This window comes from Hibiscus syriacus, unplaced genomic scaffold (assembly GCF_006381635.1).
Source record: "Hibiscus syriacus cultivar Baekdansim isolate YM2019G1 unplaced genomic scaffold, ASM638163v2 tig00018853_pilon, whole genome shotgun sequence".
NCBI lineage: Eukaryota > Viridiplantae > Streptophyta > Magnoliopsida > Malvales > Malvaceae > Hibiscus > Hibiscus syriacus.
The window spans coordinates 62,567-81,385 of NW_024062451.1; the positions used below are offsets into that span (position 1 = coordinate 62,567).

At 35.7% G+C, this 18,819-nt stretch overlaps 1 protein-coding gene and 3 pseudogenes across 1 annotated transcript; 2 read left to right on the top strand and 2 right to left on the bottom strand.

Moving 5' to 3' along the window:
* Positions 1–5,091: 5,091 nt before the first annotated feature.
* Positions 5,092–9,030, bottom strand: LOC120209443 (annotated as a pseudogene).
* Positions 9,031–11,860: 2,830 nt separating this feature from the next.
* LOC120209444 lies at positions 11,861–13,354 on the top strand (annotated as a pseudogene).
* Positions 13,355–13,909: 555 nt separating this feature from the next.
* Positions 13,910–14,850, top strand: LOC120209449 (annotated as a pseudogene).
* Positions 14,851–16,532: 1,682 nt separating this feature from the next.
* LOC120209445 (serine/threonine-protein kinase SAPK2-like) lies at positions 16,533–18,545 on the bottom strand. Its single transcript, XM_039208452.1, has 9 exons — positions 18,316–18,545; positions 18,150–18,224; positions 17,919–18,020; positions 17,778–17,831; positions 17,589–17,681; positions 17,348–17,440; positions 17,141–17,245; positions 16,972–17,070; positions 16,533–16,874 (listed from the first exon to the last, which is right to left on the bottom strand). Exons 1-9 carry the CDS (start codon positions 18,433–18,435, stop codon positions 16,590–16,592), a joined length of 1,026 nt encoding a protein of 341 aa, XP_039064383.1. The 5' UTR covers positions 18,436–18,545; the 3' UTR covers positions 16,533–16,589.
* Between the last annotated feature and the right edge of the window lie 274 nt (positions 18,546–18,819).

Below are 18,819 nucleotides of genomic sequence, written 5' to 3' on the forward strand. Positions count from 1 at the left end.
TGGGACTCCAAATCAAGCAAAGAAAAGATGGCATCTTCATTAATCAAGCTAAGTACGTCAAAGATATGCTCAAGAAGTTTGGACTGGAAAATGGGAAACCTCATAACACTCCAATGAGCTCTTCAACAAAGCTTGACTTAGATGAAGGAGGTAAATGTGTAGATGTTAAATTATATAGGTCAATGATTGGCTCTTTGCTTTATCTAACTGCAAGTAGACCGGACATTATGTTTAGTGTTTGCTTATGTGCTAGATTTCAATCATGTCCTAAGGAATCACATTTACTAGCTGTTAAGAGAATCTTTAGATACCTTAAGGACACTCCTAGTTTAGGACTTTGGTATCCTAGAGACTCTAGCTTTAGCTTGCATGCCTTTTCTGATGCGGATTATGGAGGATGCAAATTAGATAGGAAAAGCACCTCCGGTACTTATCAATTCCTTGGAAATATGTTGATTTCTTGGTTTTCAAAGAAACAAAATTGTGTTGCATTATCTACCACTGAAGCGGAATACATTTCAGCTGGTAGTTGCTGTGCACAAGTTTTATGGATGAAACAACAACTTTTTGATTATGGAATTGAAGTAGGTATTATTCCTATCAAGTGTGACAATACTAGTGATATTTGTCTCACTAAAAATCCCATCCAACACTCTAGAACTAAGCACATTGAAATAAGACATCACTTCATTAGAGACCATGTCACTAAGGAAGATGTAGTTCTAGAATTTGTTGATACTTTGCACCAATTAGCGGATATCTTTACAAAACCCTTAGACAAGGAAAGATTTTGGACACTTAGGAGAGAATTAGGTTTGACCAACCTATCTTCACTTAGTGTTTAAAATAATTTTAGCACTTTTAATAAATCTTGAAAAATGCTTATAATAATAATTTTTGATTGCATTCTTGCTATTAGTTAGGGGGAGTTTGTGATTCTTAATGAAAATTAATTTTATGTTCAAAAATCGATTAAAGATTAATTTAATTGTTTGAACATAATAAATGTTTGATATATGAGTTGCCAATACCACTAGAAAAGATTAATTTAGCATTTTGTGCTTAAAAAATCGGATTTTAGCATTTTGGTGCAGAGGGAATCGATCCCCCCCCCTCTGAGGGAACCGATTCCCCCTTTGCAGGGGAATCGATACCCCCTGGGGTTCTGTTAAAATCGGGCAGAACACCCAAAAACGCAAAAACCCTCATTTCCTCTCTTCTTCCGCCGTTCCTCTCCTCTAGATAACCCAAATCTCCATTTTTGTCTCAAATCAACGATATTAATCGGAATTTGCTTCAAATATCATCTTCTAAACCTGTTGAAATCATTAAAATCGTGCAAACAACATCTAAATCCCCTCAATCTTCATCTTTCAAGGTAATTTTTCTAAACTCTCTATTTCATTGTTTTTGAACATAGGATTAGTTTTAATTAGTTCTAGGTTGAATTAGTGATCGGACATTGATTATTTAGTGATTAGAAACTAGATGTTACAACTAATTTCATCAAAAACACAAGAATTTTTCAAATTTTTTTTTAAATTTTCGAATAAAAAAAATTATTTTTCAAATTATTGTGTTTTGATTAAATTATGTTGTTGTTATGAAAAACTATACATATATTGTTTCTCAAAACTATATTTTCCAAAAGTTTTTCAAAAACTTTTGCCCATTAGGATTGATTTAGAGAATCTTGAAATATTGAGGACTCATTTGAGTTTTGGGATTAATTGAATTGCATACATTTGTTTTTAAAATTGCAGGTTATCAATTCTATTCCGATTTCCTAAACCATGTCCAATCCTAAACGTCCTAGGTCTTCATCTAGTCGTTCTAGTCGTCAAAATCCACCTTCAAATCCTCCTCCTATCCCTCAAAATCCTATTCCAAATCTTGATCCTAACTTGACTATCCAAAATTCTTGTTTCAATCAACCGGGTCCTAAAGATTATCGTTATTGGTTTTACCAATATTTTGACTCGTATAAGATTAGGGAAGAACGTATCCCATCTCTTCAAACTATGGTTGACATTAACTTTAAATATCTCCCTATCTTGCACGAATGGAAATTTGATAAACTTTTCGAACTTGAACCCATTGTCTATCATCAACTTGTTTGTATCTTCTACTGTAATGCCGTTTGTATAAAAAATCGTGACAAAACCAAAACCATAGGAGTGCGTTCCTACCTCCTAGGTCAATATTTCCATCTTGATCCGGATTACATAGCCAATGCCTTAGGCTTGGACAATGAAGGTTTATCAAACGAAAAACAAGTTTTAGGCTCACGATATAAACGGAATGATAGTGCAAGTGTATTAGATCTCCATGAGCGTTTCCTTCATCTCATGATCACTTGGTGGTTTCGACCATCCGGGGGTCGATATTCAACTCTTAGAGCTTTAGATATTTGGTGGTTGCACTGTTTTGAAAACAATATAAAAATAAACCTCTCCGAGATTATCTTTGCTGAAATTGTTGAAACCGTTAACCTAGTGCCAAATAAGAAACTCTGTTCTTCACTAGTTTACGGTTGTATTCTTAGTAATCTCTTTTCTAAAGCTGATCTCCGAGTTGGTCTAGATGCCTCATTTCTTCTTAAGAAACAAATCAATCTTCTTTCTTTAACAAGAGCGGGATGGGTCAAAAATAAGGAAACCGGTGCATGGGTTCGATCTTCTACTCCGGGAGCTAGTTCTTCACAAGCTCCACCCGAAGCTGACGAAGATCCCGAATTTGAACAATTAATGAGGGATATTGATGAAGCTGAAGAAGAACCTGAACAACCCGAGGAGCACGCACAAAAATCGACTCAAATGCCTCCATATTTTCAATCCTTCATGGAGACATTTGATTTCCGTTATGCTACAATGGATTCGCGCTTTTCCTCTATAGAGTCTCATTTATCCACAATGGGAGCTCAACAATTAGAGATTCTTCAGGAGATGCGTGCAAACAATGAAGCAGCCAATGCTCGTATTAATGAACTAACTCATGAAATGGCTGCTATGCGAGCCCGTTTTCCACCTACCGATCCGGATGCTTGATTTTATATTTAGCTTTAAAACTTTGAACAAAATGAATATTGTTTCAACATTTTGAATTGTTTGATTTTGTGGATTGTTGGATTTTGGATTTATGGATAATGTGAACTTATATGTTTGGTATGTTTTATTCATTTTTGCATCATCATTAGCAATATGACCAATTTTGCCATATCACATTATTTATGAATATTGATGAAACTAATGGCTAACCTCTCTTTTGATTGTGATCTTAGCAGCTTAAGCTTATAATTAATAAATCAATTGGCTAAATGATTTCAAAATCTTGTTTTACAATGTCTTTTTGATTTAACAAAAAGGGGGAGAAGAATAAGTTAAGTGTTAAATGTTTTACATAATAAATTGAAGAAGTGTTAAAGTAAGGGGGAGTAATTTCAAAATTTGATTTCAAAAATCTTAAAATTACTAAAATGTTTTGTTATATCAAAAAGGGGAGATTGTTGAAACATTTTGATATTTCGATATAACAAATTAAGTTAAATGGATTTTAAGATTTTCCAAATGATTTTCTAAGTATATTCGATATAACTATTCGAATATCAAAACATTACTCCAAATATTTCAAAAATCATTTTTAATCCTTACTTAAGTGTAAAATTAAGTTTTAATCATAAAACAATTTCAAAATAATTTTACAAAGTATTTCGAACCAATTCAAAGCCAAAAATTCCAGATTGCTCATAGGGAACCGATTCCCCCCCATAGGAGGAACCGATTCCCCCCTGAATGGTTTGGCTCCGAGATTTCCAGAATGCTCGGAGGGAACCGATTCCCCCATAGGAGGAACCGATTCCCCCCTAAACAGTTTTGTTCCGAGAATTCCAGTATGCTCGGAGGGAACCGATCCCCCCCAAGGGGGTACCGATTCCCCCTTGTACAACGGTCGAAATATTTGAATTTTACACTTAGGAACCGATTCCCTTCAAGGGGGAACCGATTCCCCCCACGCTCCAAGCTGTTTTATTAAATGTTTTCACACTAAAACGGCTATAATATCTTCTCTAATCATCCCCAACGTTCAGAAGTGATCCAAGGTGTATTTAAGCAAGCTTAGAAGCCATTGATCAAAAACAAGAAACATCAAGCAACTAGAATCAAGAGAGAATCAAAGAGAAAGCATCAAACCTCAAGTTTGAGCATTTCAAGCCTATTTTCATTCAATATTCATTTTGCTTTCAAGAACACTTTTTGTGCTCAATTGTATTCATCTTTGAGTGTTCTTTTCTTTGTTCTAGAATTGTGCAAACATCTTACCTTGTGAAGGTTTCTTGTAAGTTTGCAAATTTGTAATCTTCTCTTTGGGAAAAAGAGTGTTCTCAAGAGTTGGGGTATACTCTTGAGGGTATTGTAAGGTTATCTCTTTGGCCTCAAAAGAAAGAACAAATTAGTGAATTTGTTAGAAAATCCTTAGTGTAGATAGCTAAGGTAGTGGACGTAGACTTTATTTGAGAAAGTCGAACCACTGTAAATCGCTGTGCAATTACTTTCAATTTTCTGCAAAAGCTTCCACAAAAATTTTAATTGCCAATTTACCCCCTCTTGGCCGATTTCGTCAATCGATTAACTCAACAATATGCCCACAGTCGCGGAAGAGCTGGTGGCGGAGGAAGATCGGAAGTTGAAAGGTGTGGCGGCGATAGTCGACGAAAGCGAAGATGATTTGACGGGGAAGAAAAATTGTCTGGAAGATGGGTTATTTGATGATTTGCTTGTGTTGAGAATTACAGTTTACATGATGTGTTGGGACCTTCTCATGATGCCTTCTACTAACATTAAAATCACCGTTACATGAATGTTCTTTTCGATCTGCTACTTTGCCCTATAATCCTTGTTGTAACGTATTATACTGTTAGCTTCTTGTGACAATAAATTGTTCTTTCAAATTTCTTTCGATTTAACGAACACGAACAATAAGTCATCGAATAAAACATGCCAAAATGACGAGAGTTGCAGCAAACAATGCATCGTATATTTATAAAAACAATGTGATGCCCTGTTTTGTTCCACTAAAATGAAACATTTTAATGTAGCTAACCTACTAAAACAAGCTAGGATACTCTTATGTTTTTTTACAACAGATGTTTACCTCATCTTCCGCCGGATAACTCGATCGCGTCCTGATTATAAAATGAATCTTCTCCCTGTTCGAATCTCCTTTGAAGTCTCTCGTACTCTTGTCTACGAGTAACTTCGACATGCTGCCATTCTTCCCATCTCTCAGCCAGCCCCTCTCCTTCCAGCATCCTCACCACATCCGACATTGCCGGTCGCTCCTCGGGTGAAGATTGGGTACAAAGTAATGCAACTTGGATCATTGCCTCGACCTCCTCGATGTTGTAATTTTTATTAAGGTTCCGATCTACGATAGCATCCAGCTTTTTCTCCCTTTCCAGTTTCTTGACCTTCACAAACAAACATCAAGCAGTTGGTCAAGGTGTGCGCTTTAGGTATTATACAAAACCAAACATGGTAATAGATTCATCTTACATGATCAAGCAGCAAAACATCATCTTCTTCTTCCAAGCGAGAGAAATCGATTGCGCGTTGACCTGTTACAAGCTCTAGAAGCATAATCCCGTAACCAAATACATCAGTCCTTTCTGACGACTTCCCAGTGGACAAGTACTCGGGCGCGATGTGACCCATTGTCCCGCGAACTTGAGTCGTAACATTTGTCCGCCTCACGTCCACCAGCTTTGCAAGGCCAAAGTCACCAACAACGGTTTCAAAGTCTTCGTCCAATAATATATTAGCTGCCTTCACATCGCGATGAATGATCTTCGGATTGCAATGTTCATGAAGGTATTCCAGTCCGCGTGCTGCACCCAAGGCTATTCTTTTTCTTGTAGGCCAATCTAAAACAGGTTCTCCGGGTTTGAGCTCTGCAGCAGTTCCATATAATAATCACAAATTATGCGAAGGTCAGTATAAATGAAGTGTCGAACAACTAGTTTCTTCAGAAATCTCAAGCTCAAGAGCTTAATTACATGTAACGAAATCATGTTAAATGAAATTCTTGAATAGCTAGTACCTCTAAGGCGATAGGCCACGCTTAAATTCTCCATAAATGGATAGACCAAAAGGCTTCGGTTGGTGTCGTGCAAAAGCCGATCAGCCTTAAGAGATTCCTGTGAACAGCTACACTTATCATCTCAACTTCACGTTGAAAAGCCGCATCTCCTCCGGGACTCTCGAAATCAGTTAATCTCTTAACTGCAACTTTTGTGTTATCAGAAAGCACGCCTTTATAAACCTTCCCGAAACCTCCTTGTCCAAGGATATTCTTTTCGCTGAAGCTGTCGGTAGCCAATTGTAATTCCCTCCATGCAAACCTTTTCAATTGACCGAAAGCAATTCTTCGGTCAACTTCACCTGCCAATGCAAATTATTCAGTTGGAGCGAAAATTATTCACCTGCCAATGCAGCCACTAATTTTCATTCCGAAGTAATGTAAGGTAGCAAAAACCTGGAACATCTACAAATACTTCGCTCTTGTAGCCTTTCCGCCGACCCTTGCACAGGAAAAACAGCGAGCCACCAAAGAGAAGAAGAATTATAAACCCGCCAATGATTCCGACTACAATTCCCACCTTTGACTTCTGTGAAGAACCTGCAAGCAAAGAGAAATTTCTAAGATAGCTGGTCTAATTATGGCACACATTAATGGGGTACCTCTAAAAACACCAAACGCTATAAAACCAATGTAATTCACTTGAAATAGTTAATCCAATTACCCGAATCATTTCCGCTCGATACACAACTCTGCGGGAAATTTCCGCCACAATTTAACCTGTTTCCTTGAAAACTGAAATAGATAAAATTGTGTTGGCTTCAATTCATTGCAGATAAATATTGTGAATGGTGTGCAAGGTGAAAGATCTTTACAGTATTTTTATTTCTTTGTATTAAAGTAGGAAATGAAACAAACTAGTCAAAGACAGGCATACTTATAAATCGGGATGTGGAATAAACTATCTGGAACTTGACCACTAAAATCATTTGAATCGAGCAGACTGCGGAAATATTCAGATATCAGTCTATGTATCGGTTGATTAAGTGTTGTTTTCCAACACATTCAGATATCAGTCCGGATTCAGTACTTACAGGTTGATCAAGTTTGGAAGATCTGAAATTGATGAAGGGATAGTCCCAGTAAGATTATTCTTACTCAGTGTCCTGCTTGCATGAAAGAACGAATGCTTTAAAATGAACATGTGATATGGAGAAATAAATAAAACATCAAATAAAATAATATAAAAGGCGTTACGTACAGGAATTGGAGATTTTTAAGATTACCGAGGGAAGAAGGTATCTCTCCGGTTAAACGATTACTTTCCAAATCCAAGCTGGTCAAGCTCGACAAGTTCCCAAACTCTTTTGGTATCTCACCGGTAATACCATTTCCTTTCAACGTACTGCAGGATGAACACATGGAATACGGAAATGTATTAACACAAAAGATTCACTCCAATGTCATAAGGAACCGTACACTTAAGTGCAGCAACGGGAATAAAGAGTTTTGAAAGTGGAAATCAAGAAAATGACCTCAGCAAATGTCTACAAATGAAGAACACAAATTATAGAAATCTACTATTTGATTGAATATTTATATGTTTGATACATACAGCGATGAAAGAGTCGTCAGAACTCCTAATTTAGGGGACAATGTGCCGGAAAAGTTCATAGATGACAATGTCCTGAAAGCACGATTATGATATATATAAGGATAACTACATATTTATATAAGTATGTAAACAAAATAGTATTCCTTAAACAATTGAATTAAATACGCATACATTTGCAACTATGAATCATAGTCAAGGAGGAAAAACGTCACTAATGACTTACACGGAAATGACATTATTACTAGAATCACACATAACATTAGACCAAGTGCAAGGGTTAACTTGATCACGATTCCAATCTCCCAACTGATCAGGCGAGGCACGAAGTGAGGTCTTCAATGAAAATAGAGCCTCTCCTGAAAAAGATGATACAAATATTCGTAATCCAATTAAGCAAACCAAATAACCCCTCAGGCCAAACCAGGCTTAAATAATTAGTACATGAAATCAATATGTATTGGGGTGGGGGGATAACGAGGAATATGATCCCACTATTCCACTCACGCATGCAGAGAAATCCGTGCATCTCTAAAGAGTTCATGCAAAAATAACCAATATTTTGGCAAATGTCAGGTCTATATTTGATTTGATATCACAAGTTTCTCAAAAAACCTCAAACTCTCAACTCGGTAACATTTCATTAGAGGAAATATTGTATCATATAGTTTGAAATCAAATCTAGAAGCCTAACTCAAATCCAACTGATAACTTAATCATTGACAATATGGAGGTAAATTTCATTGAGCAATATGAATACTTTCAAGCATCTTATTGAGTTTCTAATTGAGCTTACTGGCTGAGTAACATCTTCTGTTTACATCTAAACACTTTACCACAAATAAATAAGGACTTAAAAGTCCAAAGTAATTAGTTTTAAGAGAAAATTATTTAGACAGCTATTATCAAATTTTCCATGTTAAAAATCCAGAGAACAATCGCCTCCACAAGTGCAAAACATGCATGATGATGTGGGTGGAAATCAAACAAGGAATAACGACTTACCTTGTATATTAGCAGATACAAAAGAAAGCAAGCAATTCAATATAAGAAAACCACGAAATAATTCCATCTTCAGCAAAGTCAGCTCCAATGATCAATGGCATGAAATATAAAATATTATGAGCATAAAAAGACTTCCATCCCTGAAAAAACATTCAAGAACAAAAATGTAAGGCAAAATGTAATTAACATGTCCGGTCAACTATGTTTCTCCGACCTTTGATTTTCATAGCAACAGAACACCTCCTATACAAACAAGTTTGTGTTAGGACGAGCACCCAAATAGTGAAAACTATAAACTTTCAAGCACCACCTCTTGTACTCTTGACTTTCAAGCTTATTATTTTCCTTTCATTTCAGTCCTGTAAAGGGTATGTCACTAAAAAGAAAAATAACAGGAATTGAACCGGTGGAAAGCTATTCCGACAGCATCAGCCATTACCAGGCTTGCAAATCCGGTGGGGGTTTGCCAAGGACAAGTAGACCTCTTTGCAGAATCACTCTTATGAGCAAGTAAAACGTCTCATTTTCTTGAACGCTAAAATTATACTATTCAATTTGATTCAAAATACATGAAAGGTAAAGACCAGTATTGAGCTATGGTGCAGCACTAGAGAATTTTTTTGAAAAATAAATCTTCATCAAGTACTAGAATGTTGAAATTAAACTTAATGCCAATATTCCATTGAATTCAGTCAAAACATGAAGCTACAAATAAACTGTAATACATACAAACTAGCAACAACTTTTCCACCTAATCCAAACAATATTCCAACATAAATGAAGAAGTAAAAAGCCCCCTTCCAGATTGTAAAGCAGTAAATGCAGGTTTTAACATTCATTACTAGGGAAATAAATGAAGAACTAACCAAGGAATTCCAATTCAAACAACAATACGGAAAAGAACAGCTAAATGGTTTTCACATAAATGAAAGAAGTTCAAGTTCAACCCAAATCTACAAAGAGAACATTAGAAGTCTATGAACCTACAAGCCAAAGTTATCAAAACCCAAGGAGAAAACAATAAGAACTCAGCCCCTCAACAAAACCCAAACCTTAGAATCTCAAAAATAAAAATAAAAATAAAAAAGAAAGGTTTTGGAGAAAGTTGCTTACCTTTCAGAAAGGAATCAAAATGGAGGAGAAAAAGACGGGTTTTTTTTTTCATTTGAGATGGATCGTGAGACTTCCAAAGTGAAATAATCAAGCTTTGATTCTCTTTTAATCTGTAAATCAGAAGGAATGAGCTGGCTTAGTAAAAAGGAAAGACAGTATATTTGTTTGAGGGTTTTTTTTAGAGAACAAAAATCTAAAAGTAAGAAGCTTCTGTCCTTTTGCCTTCTGCTTCCCTTCTCAGTCTTCTCTATATTTATTGCCTTGTTCTTCTACTCTGCAATTATTAATTGTATTTCATTTATTTTTTCATGGTATAATAAATATATGTTTTAGATCAAATACATATATATGTTCAAATAACATTTTTCGTATAGATATACCAAAAACATCTGAAATTATTGTAAAGAATCATTTGGTCTAGTAAGATGAGTCACAGATTCCTTAAGATCAGATATTCGAATTTTGACATTTGTGAACGAAACAAACTGAATCGTTAAAAATCTACAACCCCATGGTTTCAACTATATTGTTATTATATTTTAAAAAAACCCCATACCCAATACCATATGATAATTGTGGTATGAGTTGAAATATTTGTTGTTTAAATGACATAAATGCTATTTGAATGTTCAATTTTGTTGTTGGGACAGAGGTTGTTGAATCTTAATTATAATTTTAAAAGAGAAGGGGAGGAGCAAATCAAAGGGGTGAAGCATGTGTAGTGAGCTTCTTATTGGAGCTTTAATGGTGGACTAGACAAACTGACATAATGGTCCACTGCCTAACAAATGGAGTAAATTAATAGAGTTATTCACCTCTATGAAGGAGAAGGACGTAGTTTTTTGGAATCTGATGATCTTACCATAAGCTTATGATTTATATTTTCCAAGAACAATATAAGTACATGAAATTCTAGAGAGAAAAAATGAACATATTTGTGCATATTATATGTATATATCAAACCCTTACGTCCGTATTCTATTATCAGACTCATCCAATGATAAGTGTAGAATATGATTTGTCACAAAGCTCCAAAATTTAGGAATTTTATCCGTCCATATATAATATTTGTGTCATAATGATATTTACCTTCGAAGTGAAAATAAATTTTCCGTTTGATTCTTGAAAAAATGGCCGAGAAAGTTGTAAATGAAGATTCAGACAATACTTTTAATTGTTTTACAAGATAAATTTTGATAAAAGAAACCTCATATATCCCTTGTAATTTTAAATTTGACAAATTAATATTTATTATGTAATATTTTAGGCCTCCGCATCATTTGCGACCCGCATGCGGATTACCATTTACCATCTATTTTAAGAGTTGTCCTTTTCTCTTTTGTTTTTGGACCTTCACATATTGTTCCATTGTGCAGCCAACATCAAAAATCTGGGGAGAACACGACCAAACATTGCCTTCGGAATTTGATAACACTGAAGCACATTTCTTGTCTCTTCGGATTATCAAATGGTAGAACAGATATGGATTTGATATCTTTTCATTGGCGTTGAAATCTACATTCTCAAGATTGTACAAAGCACATTCACAAATCTTTTAAACAACATATACAGGCTCAAATGGCATATACCATAATCCATGGAACTTCTAACATGATGCCGACAAGGCAGAACCATTTTCTTTAGATTATAATCTGTTTTCTTGTTTTATGTCTGGTTTTTTCTGCCTTTGAGGGTCGGACTTCATAGACTATGCAGTTGTGGTGTAGGATACTGACCATTTTCATTGAATATAGATTTCATTCCCAGCACTGTTAAATTTTTGTCTGAATTGTTCGTCTCGTTTCATTTCCGGGGAAGTTTAGTATCAAACTGGAACCAGGTTGGCATTCAGGGCTCAGGGTTCGGGATTTTACGGCCTAAAATCCAGGTTGAATTGCGGGTTCTTTTGGCACTTTTGTCCAATACATATTCGAAGATATGAACTCGAATATACAAGTATTATCTGTATTCGACATTTACACTCGAGTTTGAATAATATAGTTACGATCTTCTATAAATACTGCCTCAAATTAGGGAGTTGAGTCCATTCCAAGCATGGGATCAATCACCAAGCCTCACGCAGTTTTTGTCCCCTATCCGGCACAGGGCCATGTGAACCCTTTAATGCAGTTAGCCAAGCTTTTACATTCAAGGGACTTCTACATCTCCTTTGTCAACACTGAATTTAACCATAGGCGCTTAGTGAGGTCCAAGGGTCCTGGATTTCTCACCAGCCGGCCAACTTTCAGTTCGAGACCATATCGGACGGGTTGCCACCATCAGACTGTGATGCAACCCAAGACATCTGGGTCCTGTCCGATTCGGTTAAGAGAAACTGCTCTGGTCCATTTAGGGAATTGATGGCTAAGCTAAATTGTTCGTCAGATAGCCCGCCTGTGAGATGCATTATTTCAGATGGTTCCATGAGTTTCACAATGAAAGCAGCCAAGGAACTAGGCATACCAGAAGCTCAGTTTTGGACCACCTCGGCTTGCGGTTTCATGGTGTATTTGCATTTCAGTGAACTCATCGAAGGAGGCATTGTCCATCTAAACGTACACTTTTCCACATCATTAATGAAGAATCCCACGATCACTATGTTATTTTTTACGTGTCTGCAGATGAAGACTTCAGCAACGATGACACACTGGACAAACTGGTGCACGGAGTGCCTGGTATGAGCAACATGAGGCTCATGGTATGACAAACTGGTGCACGGAGTGCCTGGTATGACCGACATAATGTTGAATTTCATGAGAGAAGAATCACGGAATTGCCTGAAATCTTCGGCTATCATTTTAAACACATTCGACGAGCTAGAACACGAAGTCCTGCAGGCGATCGCCTCAAAGTCACCAAACATTTACACAGTAGGCCCCCTTTCGCTGCTAGAAAAGCTCACTCGCCAAGACGACTTGCTCAGGTCTAGATTATGGAAAGAGGACTCAGATTGTCTCGAATGGCTCGACGAGCAGACAAGCTGACTCGGTCGTGTTCATTAGCTACGGCAGCATAACCGTGATGAACACCAACTGTTCCAGGAATTTGCTTGGGGTCTTGCCAACAACAAGCACCCGTTTCATGGGTGGTGAGGCCTGATATGGTGATGTGGAGCCCTGGAATAATCTTACCGGAAGATTATTACAAAGAGATCGGAAACAGGGGATTAATGGTGAACTGGTGCGATCAAGATCAAGTGCTGTCTCACCCTTCAGTTGGGGCGTTTCTTACACATTGTTGTTGGAATTCGACACTGGAGAGTATCAGTGGAGGTAAGCCTGTGATTTGCTGGCCGTTTTTCGACGAGCAGCCGACGAATTGTTTGTACTTGAGCAATCAATGGGGGATTGGGATAGAGATCAGTAATGATGTGAAGCGTGATGAAGTTACGAGCATTGTGAAGATGATGATGGAAGGGGATAAAGGGAAGAAAATGAAGAACAAGGCTTTGGAATGGAAGAAGAAAGCTGAAGAAGCAACCAACGTTGGGGGGACTTCTTACAATAATCTTAATAAATTCATCAAAGACATCCTATAACAATGTCTTCTGGTGTTGAGGTTTTGTATTGATGTTTGACGATTGGATTGATTCTAAGCTGAATGATTAATAAGTTAACAGGGTTAAACGTTCAATCACCTTGTTATAGTCGTTAGTACTTGAATCTGTGACCTTTAAGAACAATAACGATTCTTTTAACTACTACTAATATAAGCTGATTCATACCCAACATAAAATTAATTCACCATAAGAGTCTAATACAAGTAAACATAAAAAAGTGACTATTCTTGTAGTAAACATAAAAGTAAATACTTTCTTTCTCTCTCCCTCCCTTTGTTCTTTCTTTTAGGTTTCTCCTTCCTTTTAACCTTTGTTTCTGGCGGATAATTCGGGGTCTTTGAAGATCCATGAAAACAAAAATACCCATCTTCTGCTAAATTCTTAATATATATATATATTTTTTTGTTCTTGTTATCTGAAAAGTGTGTGAACTTAGTACATAAATGTTCATTTTTCCCTATGTCAGTTTCTCCTTTCTTGTTAAAGATAATATCTCTTTTACATTTCTACAGTGTCACTCATTTAGTGATGTTAATTCGTACAAAATGATGTTGGTTTTTCATGATTTTTCCTCTCTGATCTATATTTCTTACCATTGTTGCTGCCATTGTTTACTCATTCTTCCCTGCTTCTAGTACCAAATCTCTTCAGACTCAACGGCTGCCAAGAAGCGAAATAAGCGATTCGATAGTGGAACAGTTTGCTGGGAGGCTTTCCTCAGTGACTTTCTTGGATGTTAGTTACTGCAGGAACATCGGTGCTCCGGCTCTTGAAGCGATCGGCAAGAACTGTAAGCTACTAATGGGGTTGAGGAGAACAATGCACACTTTAGAGGTAATCGATAAGCTGGCTCAAGACGATGAGGCCTTTGCCATTGCTATGACGATGCCATAGCTCAATCAACTCGAGGTGGCATACCTGCTTATTAGCACGGAAGACCTGCTTTAAGGCACTTGAAAACTGCCCTGACCTGAGGAGAGACGAGCCAGTATTTTAGTTCAAAGGGGGTAACATATAGTTAACGATAGAAAATGAGAAGGTGGTAAAATTAAAACAAATCAAAAGTAATTATCCCCGTATGTTTTAATGGTAAAAAAAATGGGTGGGTGGGTGAATAAAAAAAACATGGCTCCGTCCCTGGCCCTAAGCTTGAATTGTTAGATGTTCGAGGATGTTGGAATGTGAATCTAGACCAGATATTTATCAAGAAATTCTCCCGACCCGACTGAAAGTAGTCGGACCTCTTGTTGTCGATTAGTTGGGGATGAAAGGATGTGATGATTGTTGAAATTATTCAGGCTCGTCCGGTTACTTGGCCTGGGACTTTGTCGCCGGAAATGTCGGTTCTGGTTACGATGACGAAACATCAGACGGAGATTTGGAAGATGATCAAAGCATGGAAGGCGTCCAATTGAGGTTCTTCGACGGCTTCGATTTACTTGATGCTACGTTTGATTGGCCCCTATCCCCTAGTTCTCTTCCCTAATCATATTTCATAAGTGGTATTGGCAAAGCTCTTCCATGAGCGTGTAAAAAAAAAAACCCAGTAATTTATAGCTAAAGATATTTTTTTTCCTTTTACGGTACGTTTGGTTAGCAGAATCTTATATTATCAAAGGGAATATTTTTTTATAAATGTATTCCTATGTTTGATTCGTAGAATCTTACATTACCAGGAATACTCTTTTTTCAATAATAGTATTTTTTGTTAAAATAGTAGTAATTTTGTTACCTCCAAATTCTTAAGTAATTTTACATTCTCACCATTTTAGATAAAAATAACCTTAGACTAATGAATTCTTTTTATAATGATCCTTTTAAATTTTTATTTTTTATATTTTATTCAAAATTATAAAAATAATAATATACAGAGATTTTGATTTACTAAAATATTAATAATTTCATGAGATAAAAAAATAGTATTATTGTAAAAATGTAATTATTTAAAATAATATTTTACTACCATAATATTATTTTTTATATTATATTATATTTTGTATAAATAAATATCATATTTATGAATATTATTTAAAAATATAAATTTAATATACTAATTATATTAATTATATATTAAATGTAATTTTTTCTCAAAAGTTAGATAGTATAACGATTAAATTATTTTTATGAATTTTCATTTAAATATTTATAAATTAATATTAAAGTTTAAATTTTAAAAAAAATATATCACAAAGATAATTTGATAAAATATTCATCCAAGTAATATTATATTCTTCTAACCAAACACTATAATCTTTCAGTCCTGTTAAACAAACCAAACAAGGTAATAATAATATAATATTCTCATAGTAATATTACATTTCAATAATATTATTTTTAAATATAATCTTACATTCTATAAATCAAACGTACCTTAAATGTTCATGCAATGCCCTGCACTAATTAATTAATACAATCTCGATGTGGGATTGTGAAGATAGTTCAGATTGACAATATTTTTCTTATTTTATTTGCATAATAAAGTGGTGACACGTGTTGGAATTTGATTGGTTGAATAAATATAAAGATAAATTAACTTATGGACTATCGATGAGGGAGGGAAAAGGACATAGAAAATAAAAAGTAAAGAACAAATTAATAGGTTATCAAAATAATATATATATAATGTTATTCACGGTTTTGCGAAAGAAAATAATTTGGTGACTAAAAAAATGCTAATATGTTAATGACAAATGTCGTAGTTTTTCCTATACATAAATAAAAAGACTCGAAACAACTCGTAGTATTTTTTTCATGGGTAAACTATGAATTTAATATTTAAATTATCAGTTTTAATTTTTTTTTGTATTTAAACTTTTAAATTTTTATAAAATCATACCTAAAATCTAGTTTTCATTTCATTTTACAAAACCGATACTTTAAGTCCTAATAGTATTTTTTTTCATTCGTGATTTAGTAATAAGTTCTTGTCAAAACGAATCCACTTACCTAACCTAACCACTACATGGAAATATTATCCACCCAGCAATGTTTTCACCTTTACGACATTTAAAAATTACTAATTACACCACTTCTATCGTCAACATTCGATTATTTTACTCAGCCTTCTTTTATTATTATCCCTTAATGCAAATGAAACATCATCATCAACCATGAAAGAATATTCCTTAAATATTCAAACTGCTTTTCTTCTACTACTATTATTTGAATTTTCAGTAAATTGGTTCTCAAAGTTTTCATACATAAACGTCCATTGTTTTTCAGAACTCACACTCCTAATGCGCACACAAAATCACCACTCGTCTCTAAATCATCGATGTCTGCATCCGCATCAAGGTCATCATCATCATCGAGATCCATGCTACCACCAAGTAACCGATTGCCAACTTTTGGACCTTCACCTCCCTTCCTTGCTTCATCGACTATGCACAATATTTCTTCAATGCTTTGTGGTACATCATCGTTTTCTTCCATGTCGCCGCCTTCCATGAACTCCGTTGGCAAGTTCTTTAGAAACCAGGGATGCTGCTTGATTTCCGGTATAGTTATCCTCTGCACAAGTAAACGGTGATCGGAAAATGAATATACGAGTACGTATCTAACACGGATATAATGTCTTTTTCGTGTTCGGATGTATATCGAATACGACCTTTTCGGGGTCTGCTACAAAAATCGTTGAGAGTAGATGTTTACACTCCTTGGAAACTCGGACGTAATCAGGAATAGAATAGTGGACACTCAGAATCCGCTGTCAAAATCAATTTTCATTTAATTAGTAATATCTACATTATGTATGGATCTTACTGATATCAACTAACCTGAATTGTTTTCCTGAAATTTTTTGGATCCTCAGGATCTTCAAAAGGATAAGACCCAACCAACATGACATACAAAGTTACCCCACATGACCAAACATCTGCAATCTAGAATTTTTCCAAAAGGTTTCTCTAAGCTTTCTTTTTCTTCGAGTCGAATACGAAGATCAAATTTGAATATCGAAAAGCTTAATAAGAATAAGAATTTACCTTCCCATCATATTCTTTTCTAGACAAGACTTCTGGTGCAATGTAGGCCGGGGTTCCTACTGTTGATTTGGGCTGGGAATGCAACACACTTGACTGAAACATTCAATCGAAAGTTAATAACTCGACTTTATAGCTATGTTATTCGAACGCCTGTTCGATATGTATATTCGAGTCCGAGTAACATAGCTTTATTTAGTAAGTAAAACATATTGCTGCTGAATAATTAGTATAGGTTCATTGCCTTGGAGTAGCCAAAGTCGCATATTTTGAGCCTCGGTGCAGTGCTGCCATCTAATAGCGTGTTTTCTAGCTTAAGATCCCTATGACAAATTTGCTGCATAAATAGGGGAAATAATATCGATTTAACTTGAGAAAGGCAGAAAAGGTGAACTATTTTCAGAATTAGAGGGATCCAATGGCACGTATTTACCATTGCATGGCAATAACTCACTCCCGATATCAGTTGTTGAAAGAAAAACCTTGCCTGATGCAGAAAAAAAATTACAGTTCTTAAAGAAAACAAAGAAATTATCAATGAAGTTCAACATGAAAAATGAAATATGTTATACACCTCATCCTCACTAAATCTACCAGCATTGCAAATCCTTTCGAAAAGTTCTCCACCAGCAGCATATTCCATGACTATGGCAAGATGAGTAGGTGTTAGTAACACCTGCAAGGCAAACAAAATAAGCAAGAAATTGAAGAACTGATGAACTAAAACAGAACAAAAGATGAACCAGCAACTCTGGTTTTTCTCTGGAAACTCAATCATTCTGTACTTTGAAGCAGAAACTCCGACCTCTTTGAATCTGATTATATTTGGATGCTTCAAAGACCTATGGTTCATGATCTCCCTTTGAACGTGTTCATCAATCTGCATAACCAAGCAAACCAAAGAAATCAACCCAGATTAGCCTGCGAGTAAAAAAAGCAAACAGGTAGAAGATCGTGAATAAAAGAAGTACCTTGGGTCCTCTTTCAATATACTTGACAGCATAAAGCTCACCACTCCGTTTATCCCTAACCAGCTTTGCAACACCAAAGTTCCCTGAACCGATATCTTTCAATATCTCATAACGATCCATTTTCACAAGCCGATTCCCAGAAAGAGAAGGAAAAAATCTTTATGTAGATAACATATGAATCTTCTATGTTGAGATTTTGTTTATGCTATATATGGTTTTAGAGGTTGATGAATGTCGATCTCAGTGAATATATGTGGGGGCGTTTGGAATTGGGAATCTCAATGACTTTTCGATGTTTGGAGTTTGTGGCATAGAGGATGGCGAAAAGGAAAAGGCCATATTAATGGAATTGAGACGGTGCCACCTACTTTACCTGTCGTTGGCTGAGAGGCAAAACTAAGTGACAGAGATTACACGTGGCGAGTAGTTAGTGGTTGGAATATAGAGCAGAATCGGAACAAGTTGCACACTTGACAACGTCGTGCTTGCCTCTCCACTTACTCG

Excerpts from the sequence above, each read along its gene's own strand:
- LOC120209445 (XM_039208452.1), bottom strand. The coding sequence starts at position 18,435 with ATGGATCGTTATGAGATATTGAAAGATATCGGTTCAGGGAACTTTGGT. Across the intron at positions 18,021-18,149 it reads ATATAATCAGATTCAAAGAG|GTGTTACTAACACCTACTCA; the intron begins GTCGGAGTTTCT and ends TTTGCCTTGCAG. Across the intron at positions 17,441-17,588 it reads GCGACTTTGGCTACTCCAAG|TCAAGTGTGTTGCATTCCCA; the intron begins GCAATGAACCTA and ends TGAATGTTTCAG.